This window comes from Ambystoma mexicanum, chromosome 14 (genome assembly GCF_040938575.1).
Source record: "Ambystoma mexicanum isolate Mex_15411 chromosome 14, UKY_AmexF1_1, whole genome shotgun sequence".
Lineage (NCBI taxonomy): Eukaryota > Metazoa > Chordata > Amphibia > Caudata > Ambystomatidae > Ambystoma > Ambystoma mexicanum.
The window spans coordinates 472125244-472138575 of NC_090940.1; the positions used below are offsets into that span (position 1 = coordinate 472125244).

The window sequence follows — 13332 nt, forward strand, 5'->3', positions numbered from 1 at the left end:
ATCATCGGCGAAAGCCAACCAGTTGATTTTAGTTAGGCCGAGGCACGGTGAAACTAGACCAGTGTCCTTCAAGTCTATTCCCATGTCGGCCATGAAGAGTATGAACATAGGCGGTGCCATCAGGCAACCCTGACGTACCCCTCTGCTCACCTCTATTGGCTCTGTTAAAAAGCCTGCTGTAGAGAGTCTTACTCTCATCTTGGTAATTTGGTGTAATTCAATCAGGATTGAGAGTAGATTTGAAGGCACTCCCCATGTATATAGTTTTTTCCATAGAAGACCCCTATTGACCATATCAAATGCTTGTGTGAGATCAATCCAGGCCCCAAAAAGGGGGCAACCATTTTTCTTTACCTGATCTCCCGTCAAGCAGCTCAAGACCAGACCATTTAGGGACAGAGACAGTCCCTTTCTGAAACCCGTTTGTTGTTTCGGGATTATATTCATTAAACTTGCCCAGTCTTCCAACTCTCTTAAGATCAAGCCAACAAAGATTTTACTGTCAGCATCCAATAATGAGATTGGTCTGTAGTTCACTGCTAGGAGTCTATCTCCTTTCTTGAAGATCGGTATAGTAATCGAGTTTTTCCAAGATTCTGGAACGCATTTAAATTTGATTATTTGATCAAACAATAATTTAAGAATATAGGCCCAGATTGTTGGATTTGTTTTTAGGGTCCAATTACTCAAGCCATTCGGGCCCGCCGCTCTGGAGCTAGATGACCGTTAGATTAGTGACTCAATGTCCGCCTCAGTATACGTGAGGGACCACTGAGAGGTATCCCAGTCTTCCAGAACTGATGGACCCACTGGACCATAAACCTGGGAGAAATGATCCACCCAAGTCTGTTCTTGGATAAGGACATCTTGATTGTCCATTTGCGGTTCTTGTTTGCCTTCCAAAATTGCCCAGAAATTTCTCGAATTTCTCTGGCCTAGAGAGTTTAACATGCGTTCCCCATCCTGTTGATACAAAGATGACTTCATCAATCTCTTCCAATTTCTTTGACGGTTATTAATGAGGGCAAGCCCTGTCTTATATGAATCACTATCCAAATTAGCTCTTCTTAAATCTGCTTTCTGCAATTTAAACTTCCTCTTCTGTTCCATGACCTGTTGGTTGTAAGAGTGCCTATGCGACAATTTACATATTTGGGTATTCAGTTTTTGAGGATCCAAATCCAGCAATAGCAGATGAAAATTGGATGGATAACAAGATTCATATATTTGATCTTCAGGGACGTTAGCCAGCCAATTTCGCAAATTTCATAGTCAAGCTTTCCCCTCCCCTATGAAACATTTTTAATGCGGTTACCCGCCATATTCACCGAGAGTTTACATGTATACGAGGAAACAGATGAGGCCAGATTGACATTAATTACTAATTTAAGCATTGCATGGTCATCCACATTCCCTTCTTCTATAGTCAACATCCTGCAGTTTTTCACGGTTTCCCCAGAGGCAAAGAAATAGGAAATCGTGGATGATGACACTCCCCTATGCCATGTTGGATTACTCGGGGTATCTCCCCTGATGTTACCATAGAGCATCCACAAATCCCATCCCTTCATGAAATTTGTCCATTTTAGACCATTTTGTGTTATCTGGCGTAATATCTCTGTTTCTTGATCTTTGGACATCACACATTGGGAATTTAAATATCCTGCTATTAATGCTTTGTCTGTAGGATAGAGGGAAAGTAAATCTACCAACAAATCTGACAATTTTGATAGAAACCCCAAGAGTCCCCCCCCGAGAATTCCAATACAGATTGATCAAGATCCAACTATGACCAATGTTAGGTGCTTTAAACTCCAATTTCACTATCAGGATACCTTGAGTCTCATTCGATAGTCTGGAATCATACATGGGACTATTTTTACACACAGTCAACAGTCCCCCTGAGGGTCTACCTCCTTCCGACCCCACTGCCAGTTGCTGGAACATGGTTAATTTGTTTATTCCAATCAGGGATGTTAACCACGTTTCCTGTAATAGGATCAAATCAAATATTCCAAAGATGAAAGATTTTCTTGGCTCTAAGCAGAAGGAGTTATAGCCCCTTGAATTCCATGACAATATGGTGAGTTGGTTTTTTACTAGAGGTTCTTCTGTTGTATACCCATCCTAAGGAGTACTTGTGTGACTATTTCTGGCACCATCTCCCAGGCGGGCGTTGAGACAGGGCCCACACTATGTGCCTCGGTTTGGGGCAAATTATGATGTTGATTTCCTGAGGCCTGAGATTGTGGATTTGTTTGCAACGGGCAAGTTGTAGATAACTTAAAGCCCCTTTCTTCCCAGGCTTCAGTTTCCCCCAGAACCAGATCTAGACCCAGATTTGATTTTAGTAAAAGTTCCACAGTATTTGTAGCTGGAAAAAAAGGGAATTTTATCACGTCAATATCCTCTGAGGAAAAATATTTTAAGCCCGGGATTGATTTCATTTCTTGTAAGATCTTCCATCGATTCAGTGGTCGTCCAACTTGCCGCCTTGCTGACGCTCTTGACACATAAAATCTTAAATCTTTATTCCGTTTTAAGGTCTTTTGACTTTTATTGCCCAGATCTAGCTTAACCACCGTCTGTGACTGTATCAGAGTATTTTTATTTAAGTCAAGAACCTCACCCACCAGACCTGTGGACCTGTGGTCTGTTGTACAGCCTGATTGTAGGATTTTATCAGGCAGCATCTAAGAGCCTCCCTCGACTCCTGACCCTGATGACCCGCTTTTACGGGCCATGCCTGAGCCCCTGTCTCCGAGTCCCACGTCTTGAGACTGCTTTTTTAACAAGAAGATTGGGGCAATCTTTATTGTCGGGTTCACCACCTTTGCTTTTTTCCTTGAAATAAGAAAAATTGGCGCAATTATTTTTGGTGGTTCGATTCAATCTGTTTGAATGCCCACAGTTATTTTCTTTAAATCATCCTCGGGCATCTCCTTTGATTTTTTCTTTTCTTTTTCTTTGATCTGTTTTTTCTGGGTTTTTTCCCTTTCCACTCTCCGATACAGACTCTTTTTCTTCTCTTAATGCCTGTCCTGCATTCGCCTTGAGACTCTTCACAAAGCGATTTGTTTCTGTCGTCAGATGTTTCTTCTTTGCTTTATATTTCCCTTTTGCCACCCCTTGTACTTTTGCCACCTCCTCCAAAGCCATTTATTTGCTTTTTCTTTCTGGCATTCCCGGACAATTTCTTTCTTTTCCCTTTTTCCCGATCTTCAGCATTGGTAGATGCATTAGCTGTAGGCTTCAATATAATATCTTTAGATGTTACATCTAAATCAATGGCCTCTGCCATACGCAAGAATTCCTCCATCGCTGACGCTGACAAGGGAGAGTCATCTAACGTTATCTCTGGTATTATAGTGGGTTGCTCTGGATTAGACGTCTTCTCCATTACCTTCTGAGGAGGTTTAGAGATTTCCACCAGTTTGTCTAGATCTTTTTTTAACATACCACACTGGATTGATATTTGGTCAAATTTCAATGATTGATCTTTTGATGTTTCCTGGAATTGTCTTTGAAGCTGTCCCATTCCTTCATTGACAGCTGTTTTCATTGCAGTCATCATGGTATCATTTGGTTCCAATTCCTTTGACATTTCCAATAGTATGCCCGTGTTTTGTTGGACCTCTAGCTTGATTGCTTCAAACACCTTCACGAGTGAACTTAACACAAAATTTAGTGCAGTGATTGTTGGAGGAATTAGGGTGGAATTTGTCTCCCCCAACCCTCGCGGGTGGTTATTCGCGTCACCTTCAGCTAGCCTCCTCGGTGAAGAGAATGAGGCCTCATTGCTCAAGTTACTGTGTTGTATTTCCGATATTTTATTTAAGTCATTTGATACATTCCCCAGTATTTGTCTTCCCAACTCCAACAGTTCTCCATCGCCTAAAACAGACGCGGTTATCTGTTCTTGAGCGGTTACATTGCATTGGTCTTGCAATGATGGCCCTGTTGGGCACGTAGTTGTTAACTTTGCAACCTGAGTAAAGTGAGTGGAAATTGCAGTTTTCATGGTTGTAGTCCTCAGGGTATAGTCTAGGTTAGCAGTGAGAGAGTCCCGTTTTATCTGAATCACCGGCGTTGATATCCCCTGTTCCTGACCTTGGAGGGATCCGAGGTCCACAGATGAATTTAGGAAACCCGAGGTTGAGGGTAGTTGATTGTCTAAAAGGAAAACGCTGGGGGGATGACGAAAAACCCCACCACCTGCCTTATAGCGTTTTAAGAAAGATTTACCTTGAGTACCTCGTGTCCCTTCCTCTTGAACTTTACCCATGGTCCCCTTTGCAGATTTCTTAGCAACAATTTCCTCAGGGTTGTCTAAGCTCCGTAAGTTATACATTCCCACTTACCTCTCACTTCTTCGTATAACAGGCCCAACACCCCTCACTTGGGTCAAAGTCTCTACGGCCCGCAGTCCCCAAGGAATTAGTCCGGGAGGAGAAAACACAGTATGCCAAGTCTAGCCCTCAGGTAAAAGGTTCGACACCCACAGTCCCTGAGAAGATCCTAGCAAATACTGAGTGGCAGATTAGGCAGCTTTAAGTTCGCAGTATCACCTCGCAGAGCTTTGTGTGGGCCAGCCCCTAGACAACAATAGTCAAATCACCAGTACCTTCTTCACGAGTGTGGTGCTCTATTGCACCCATTCTCGTCCAATTCGTAACTTCTCGCTCAGTCCGCGTTCCGCGCGCAGCAAACAGCCAAACAGCCAGAAGAAAATCTGCGCCCTTTACTCTGCCGGCTTCACGCCACAAGGGTGACGGATTGGCAATTAAATTCACTTCCTGGTCGCATCTAGGTGGGCGGGGCTTGGGTTCCTAGTTGGATTTTAAAGGAGCCCTCACAGTTGGAGCTCAAGTAAAGCTCGTTGCCAAAGGGAAAAAAATAAATAAATACATAAAAATAAAACCAGATACGAGCACTGCACTGCAATGTCCGCAGCAGGAGAGCATCCCAGTGTGTCAGTAACCGCACAGCACAGCCAAACAGCCAGAAGAAAATCTGCGCCCTTTACTCCGCGGGCTTCACTTTTTGGGGGTGCGTCTTTTTTTGTGCTTCTTTTAGTGCTTGGAGAAGGGGGCGTGTGTAGGCAGCGTAGTCTAGTATCCATGCACGTCAATAATTGCATATGCCAGGGAAGTTTTGCATTTCCTTGACAGTTTTGGGCATCATGGTGTGGCGTATTGCTGCTGCTCTGTCTGGTATCAAAATTAGATGTCCTAGAAACAGTACTTCTGCTAGGCAATATTGCAGTTTACCCATGTCCACCTTGTACCCTTTTGCCGCTAATAGGTTCAGTATTGTTATTGAATCTTCTCTACATTGCTCTTCACTTTCACTGCAGACGAGATTGTCTACATACTGAAATAACGTGTTTTTCACATAAATATTGCCGAGGTCTTCGTGCAAGATTCTGTTAAACATGCTGGGACTTGAGGTAGCCTGCAATGTTCATACCTTTTTCCCCCTAAGGTGAATGCTGTCAAGTAGTGGCAACTGGGGTCGAGTGGTGCTGTGAAGAAAGCATTCTTCAAATCCACAACTGTGAAACATGTGGCATTTTTTGGGACGCTGCAGAAGATGGATGCAGGGTTTGGCACTAGAGGGAACTCTTTCTGTATGATGTCATTAAGTGGGCGGAGATCCTGGATCATCCTCCAAGCCCCGCCCTTGCGTTTCTTATTGGATAAATCGCAGTATTGCATGGTGAATTTGATGGCACAATTATACCTTGTTGTAGTAGTGCATTTATTGTTTCTTTTATTCCCTCTTCCGCTTCTCTGGACAGTGGATATTGCTTTACTCTAGGTGGTACTGCACTTGGTTTTAGTTTCATTTTTACAGGTGTTACTCCTCGTAAGAGTCCTACATCATGGGGCCCTGTTGTCCAGATTTCTGGTGGTACTTTTGTCATATCCTGATCAAATATGGAAGGTGGTGTACTGACACTGACCATGAGGGGGTTATGTATTTCTCTGTGTTGGATCCTTATTTCGCATGGCACGCATATTTCCATTATTATTTCCCCATCAGAGTCATTGTCAGTAAATAGCTCTTCATCTGTCAGGTCTCTCAGCGTTATGTTTGGATCTATGCATAATACTGTTCTCCATTCACATTCATGCGTGTCCAGTCCTATTGCCACAATACGTCTGCTTGATACTTGCACCCCCAGTAGGTCAATTGACAGGATGGTGCCGGGCACAATCTCGGGGCTAATCACAGGGCGGAAAACAAAATCAGATGGCACCCTCCACTCTTTTTGTGTGATCTCTGGTACTACTCTAGCTATAACCTGTATCCCATAGATAAACATGTCAACATCCGTGGGCACCCCCCATACTGCAACCTCATTTGTCAAGGTACTAATCATTAGCATCGCTCTTATGGGACACACCCCTTTGATGGAGCACACTATTCCCCTCTCTGTGAAGGAGATTGTCATATTCCATTTACTAAGGAGATCCCTCCACAACAAATTTACAGGCGAGTCTTTGTGGTATAGCAGGGGTGCTCGCACTGTTTTCCCCCATACTGTTATGTCCAAATCCTTTGTGTAAGGAACTTTTAAAATAGCCCCAGAAAACCCCTGCGTTTCCAAATTTTTCCCTGAGAGAGGAAACCAGCCCTCCATGAGGCATGATTTTTCTGCTCCTGGGTCCACCATAAAGATGAATTGTTTGTTGCCTATCTCCGCACCCACCAGTGGTTCCTCTTCTGCACGTAGGGTAGTTGATAGGACTGGACACGCAAGTGCTTTCTGTGGGCTGTCCTAATCTGGATATGTTTTTGTGCCTGGGACAGAAAAGACAATGTCTGCGATCACGGTTGTACCGCGAAACGGTGCCGGTGCGCCTTTTGCAGTCGTAGCAAAGATGTTGGTGTGTGTGTTTCCCATCGTGTTTTGGCCTGCTACTTGGGGTTGCATACCTTGTTGTTGTGGAGCTTGTTATCTGGGCTGCAATGGTTGTGCTCCTTGTGGATACTCATTATAATACTGCTCTTGTTGTCTGCTACCACCCATGGGTAACTCATAGGGACTGCCTGGGTGTGGGTGGCCAAATTGCTGTTCGTTTCCCATAGGAGGGGGGCCCTTGATAGTATCCCATAGGTCGCATTCGGCATTCTCTCAAAAAGTGTCCCCACCTCCGACAATTCCAACATGACCCTTGGCTCCATACCCGCATTACTTGTCCTCCAAACCCTCTATTTCCTGGACCTCCAAACCCTCCTCTCTGTCCTCTGTACCCACCTCGTCCTCTAGTGGGCCTGCCTTACCCTTAGGGGCCCTCGTACTGCTCCTCTCTGGCCCATTGCTCCTGTCCGTTTGCAGACCAGGCTGCTGCCATCCTTGCCGGTGTGCTTCCTGACCCCTCATGCCCGTCTCCCTGCCTTTCCATGGGCATGGCTGCGTTAATCGCAGCGACCTTCACCAATGTATTCTCAACAAGCTTCGCTTCATCTGCCAACCTTCTCTGTGCAATTTCTTTCTCCCTTTCTTTGATCCTCCAACAATGATGTACTATGATGCTTTGGATCTCAGGCCAGCCTCTGGCTTCTATCCCAGCAATTTTATCCAAAGCCTTCTGTACCTCCTTCAGGAGCCCTTTCTTGATAATAAAGTAAAACAGGGCGGTGGATTGGTCCCAAGCCGTGCCTGTTTCCGATATCCACAGGTACTGCACCCGAAGAATGAATTGTGCAGCCTCTTCCTCCTCCCCCATAGTGCACTGCATTACCAGGTGTAAGTCTGGGGTATCTGGAAATGTTCTGCGCAATGCATCCCACACTTGTGTTCTAACATTGTTGAATGACGACCCATCATTGCAGTCGCAATTCACTGTTATTCCTGAAAAACCTGCCTTCACCCACACCCTTGATCTCCCACTGCGGACACTAGCAAACTTTTTACATACCCTATAGCCAAGGGCACTCTTGCCGTATTCTTTTCGAATGCATGTATCCACTTCCCCGCCCCTCCCAAAAGTGGAGGGAGCAGTTTCAACAGGTTGTTTTTATCTATCTGTGCCCATGGTGTGTAATGGGGTCTCCCTGCACCTTTGCGAATGAGGGGCATTTGCAATTGTGCTTTACCTCCCTCTTTTACTTACCTTTATTCCCTTAGCTTTGCTTAACAACATGTTTCATAACCTGCTTCTCAGCCTCCCCTGCCACCTTTCAAGTACTCCCCCATCCTCAGGATCCACGCGTAAGGGGAGTGATAATCCTGCTGCTGCCGCCCCTTCTTCATACTCATCTAAATCACTCCAAACCTCATCTGTCTCTCTGTCTGACTCTCCGTGTTCCTCCCCTGTCTGGCTTTCTGCTTGTTCAGCCCGCACAATTCTTATCGGTTTGTCATTTAAGTGGAAGAAAAACTCTCCTGACTGGCACTTGTGTTCCAGCCCCTTGGGCATGTGCCCTTGTGGTGGCAAAGGTGTTGATCCACCTGCTACACTGGGTGGGGGTGTTAGCCCATCCGCTACGCCGGGTTGCGCTTCCCCTCCCCCGGGCAACATTAGTCCCCTGTCACCCAAGGCTCTCAATCGTGTCAATTCAATCTGTGTGCAGGCAAGTTGTTGTTCTAAATCTCCAGTTAGGCGTGCCAAGTTTACTGGATGGGCACTCGTGGGCCTGTATAACCCTCTAGGATGATAGGGTCGTGGGGCCGTGGCTGTGAGGGTTGTCGGGGCACTCGGCGCAGGCACATAAGTCGGGTCACTGTACCCTACAGCGGGCCTAGTTAACAGTGGTTATAGCCTAGTGAGATTGTTTTCTCCCGTTTTTGCTATGTGTTTTTCCGTGGTTACTCCCCCCTCCGCTACTGGAGCCGTTGCTGTTTCCGACGATACCTCTTTTGTTATGTCAGTACTGGGGGATGAGTCTTCGAACATCCTCCAAAGATCTAATATTTCATGTCTGTTTTGGAGCTGCTTACCTCAATACTTCGCTAGCAAGTGGGTGGTTACCAGATCTAGTACTATTTTGTCAAATAACCCTCCTTCTGTCCATATTTGGGATGATCCCTCTCCTTTTATTTCTATAACCCATTGTTTGTGGTATTTTTACACTGTGTCGGGGGAGGTGCTGACAAATATGAGCTAGTGGTGTCTCCTCCCATGGCTCCCCTTCCTACTTTCGTGTTTACTCGTATACTCAGTGTGTTGCAAAATGCAATTGGAGAAACACCTTTTTAGTTACTCTATTAACACCTTTTAACCCCCACTGGGCTAGGCCTAAAAAAAAAACTTTTTTACTTACACCTTTTCTGGAACGACAAAGGGCATACTTTCAATCAATACTTTTTGCATGGACAACATAAATACATATATACCTTTGGACAGACCAACACGTTTGACTTTGACGACAGTTAACATATAACATATACTACCCTCTGATGCTAAGTGTACCCCTATTCTATCCTAGTCGCATTAACCTTTATTCTATTTTCTCATTCACTCTCCTTGATAACCTTCCCCGAGCCCCCTTGGGCTTTTAAAAGAATACTGCTCACACAATGGAAAAGAATGTTCTAAATTACTACTCCGAGCCTACTTAGTATATGAGACTCCTACCTTTTTTATCTTCACTTATTCCCAGCACTGGTCAAGACAATGCTACGCAGCGCTGCCTTCTACCCCCCTTCGGAGCTAGGTTCACGTACTCTTTCCCTTATTCCGTTACCTCTGTATTCACAACCTAATGGCCATATTAAGAAAAGATAAGAAAAAAGCCTAGCAGTTACATTCACACAATCCCTATACTCGAAAATATGACTTGCAAGTATTTTACTTCTTACGATCCTTGTACCACTTACATTCCCCTTCTTTGAGGTTCTCGCAACCAGTACTCACGTGTCCAAGGTGATCCGAGAGCCTCCATTCACGGTCTATCCACAATCAGGGCCGCACCCCAACCAAGCCGTGACCCCCCTGGCGAACAGTTGGGTATTTGCAATGCGGGGACCCTTGAACCTCTTCTTTTTGTGCGCACACTGGTCAGCCGCAGGAGGCAATGGTTTTGCTGGGGGCGTCCCGCATCTCGCCGCATGGCGCAGGGGCTTCTCTAAGGTGCACCCTCGATCACGTCGCGGGGGTCATCAAGTGAAAGTACTCACTCCCCACAATACCAAATAAATTCAGAATAAACGACACATACCAGTTGGGAATGAGACCACAAGAGGTGATTGCGAGTAGTCAAAGATTTATATAAGATTCAGCATCCAGAGAACTCTGTTGCCTGGACAGCGCTCTGGCAGACAATACAATACAATGTGTTTTCAAAAGGTTACAGCGTCATTAGTGACAATTTCTATACAACCAGTAAGTTACAATGTCATTGGTTAGAAGGGAGGTGCACATATAGTTCTTTAGGGTCCGGCTCCACAGGGTTGGCTGATGACTTGGCGGGAGGTTGGACGTCACGTGATTCAGCTGGGCCGGTCCGTGCGAGGTGAGGGTTAGGCCAGGTCGGAGAGGCGGCTGGACCTCACTAGCTAATCTACACATATTCTAGACAGGCAATAAACAATAAGCATCAATATACTTTTGAATAAATCTTAGAGGCTTATAAGTTGTACATACATAACTGCATCATCTCACATTGGGTCATTCATAAGGTGAAGGGTGTGGGGGTCTTGCCTTCTGTGATAACCTGGGGACTGGGCTGGTCTGGCACATCAGTGCGAGACGGGGAGTGGAGTGGCACATGTTAGTTCAAGACAGGATATACTGTGACAGGGGTCTGGGTTTATTGGGGGCACTCTAGGGTGGTCTGCACAGCGGGGGCATACTTCTGTTACATCAAGAGAATACCTTAGGAGGGCATAGGGTTGCACAAGCAGTCATTTTCCAACAGAGAGGGTCAGGGGGCAAGAGCAGGTTTGTGGAAATGGATGAGCTACAAGTCATGGTTCGGGCCGGTTCACACACAGGACAGTGATCTCAGAGGAAGACTGATACGATACATAGATTTAATGGTTACAGTTAGCTTCAGCGCATCCGTGAGAAAGGGACTTGGGCCGTGCACAAAAGGTGGGGGCGGTCGGTGCTCACTGGGCGCGGCGCTGCAGAGGGGAGAGGAGACTTCGTATTGCAGAATTGCGGCCTAGTCCAATGTGAGTCGAGGAAACACAAAATGGAGTCCAAGTGTGTCTTGTAATAGCCCCACCTCTGCTCCAGCTGAGGCTTTATTCCTCATGGCAGCAGAATGGCGATGGAGGCGTCCCCCACTAGTGCAAGAGCAAGAGGTCCATTTCACATAGAATGCACGGGGGGCTAATTCGTCTCTTCCTTCCTTACAATGGTCACGGGTGGGCTGCCTGTGGGGTATGGTCACAGGTGATGGGGGTCCCTTGTGGTGTGGGCTGCTTGCAGGGTATGGTCACGGCTGTTTGGGGGGGTCCCTTGTGGTGTGGGCTGCCTGCGGGTATGGTCACGGGTGATGGGGGGGGGTCCCTTGTGGTGTGGACTGCCTGCGGAGTATGGTTATGGGTGATGGGGGTCCCTCGTGGTGTGGGCTGCCTGCGGGGTATGGTCACGGGTGGGCTGCCTGCTGAGTAAGGTCACGGGTGGTGGGAGGGTCCATTGTGGTGTGGGCTACCTGCGTGGCATGGTCACGGCTGATGGCGGGGTCCCTTGTGGTGTGGACTGCCTGCGGGGTATGATCACGGCTGTTGGGGGGGTCCCTTGTGGTGTGGGCCGCCTCCGGGTATGGTGATGGGGGGATCCCTTGTGGTGTTTGCTGCCTGTGGTGTATGGTCACAGGTAATGGGGGTCCCTTGTGGTGCGGGCTGCCTGCGGGGTATGGTCACGGGTGGGCTGCCTGCGGGGTATGGTCACAGGTAATGGGGGTCCCTTGTGGTGTGGGCTGCCTGCGTGGTATGGTCACAGGTGATGGGGGTCCATTGTGGGGTGGGCTGCCTGCGGGGTATGGTCACAGGTGATGGGGGTTTCCTTGTGGTGTGGGATGCCTGCAGGGTATGGTCACGGGTGATGGGGGGTCCCTTGTGTTGTGGGCTGCCTGCAGGTATGGTCACGGGTGATGGGGGGATCCCTTGTGTTGTGGCTGCCTGCGGGGTATGGTCATGGGTGATGGGGGGGTCCCTTGTGGTGTGGGCTGCCTGCGGTATGGTCATGGGTGATGGGGGTGTCCCTTGTGGTGTGAGCTGCCTGTGGGTATGGTCACGGGTGATGGGGGATCCCTTGTGGTGTGGGCTGTCTGCGGGGTATGGTCACAGCCATTGGGGGGATCCCTTGTGGTGCGTGCTGTCTGCGGATATGGTCACAGGTGATGGGGGGATCCCTTGTGGTGTGGGCTGCCTGCAGGGTGTGTTCCCGGCTGATGGCAGCACGCACAGCCCTTTCCACGTGATTTGGCTGTCGCGAGCGGGGTACGCTCCGATTTTTCACACAATTACGATGCAGGGGGGCTATGTGCTGGGCCACGGATGCGCGGGGCCTTGCGCTGTTTTGGGCATTTCAATGGTCTTTTGGCTGCGCACAGGGGCGTGTTGGGGACGTAACTGGCGCTGCTGGATGTTCAATGCGCCACAGCTAGTGATGGCTCGGGAAATCCATGAATACGCGTGGCGCACAATTTCTGCTTTGCACCACGACTGGCGGATGCGTGGCGCACGCTCCTTCTCTGAGCGCGGCGCTTGCACTGCTTCTGCGCTGGATTCTATGAATTGGGCCCTATGTTGGGTCTACTGCCTCTTTTGATGGTACTGGGAATCCTTTTTGTGATGGAAGCCACTTTCATACGGTTAAGGATTAAATGGATGTGAGGCTGGAAGGGGGCAAATCAAGGACACATTTAGCCTAACCTCTATCCAAAGTCTCTCTTGGTGACACATGAAAGCCAGGCAGAAAATAGTATCTACCTTCCCTAGCACATACATAGATCCTCATTGTTCCTAGGTTCAGGTTTACACATAAAATACCAAGATTGGCATGCCAATGCTTATGGCACAAAAACATAACTTATTGCCACAGGTCACAATGTCCTATCATCAACAGTCTCCAAAGGCGTTAGAGCAAGAGGCAAAAGGATGACCCAGAAAAGCATGAAGATGAATGGCCCTAAAAGATAAATACCTTTTTGGACAAAAATGAAACCCTTTTCCTGAGCCCCTCTTATTTGATAAACAAGCAGCAATTTATTTGCTGAACAAGCATTTGATGAGCAATAAAAAGGGTATTATGAAACCGATGAGTTATCTTGGATGCAGTTCTTAACATTCATTTACAAATCAGTGCTGTAGTAAATTTGTCCTTCTGTTTGAATGTTGTTATTTAAGTGTAGATCCCTATTACTTCT

General features: G+C 47.2%; 1 protein-coding gene across 6 annotated transcripts in view; it reads right to left on the reverse strand.

Moving 5' to 3' along the window:
* ATG2B (autophagy related 2B) overlaps positions 1-13332 on the reverse strand; it is a 5509925-nt gene that overhangs the window by 711595 nt on the left and 4784998 nt on the right. Inside the window, exon 38 of one of the 6 annotated variants that reach the window (XM_069637691.1) lies at positions 10199-10523. The exons of the other annotated variants lie outside the window; for them this stretch is intronic. Coding sequence (XP_069493792.1) covers positions 10513-10523 — 11 coding nt within the window. The 3' untranslated portion in view covers positions 10199-10512. Of the gene's footprint in view, positions 1-10198; positions 10524-13332 lie in introns of those variants that run through there. 6 annotated transcript variants of the gene reach the window in all.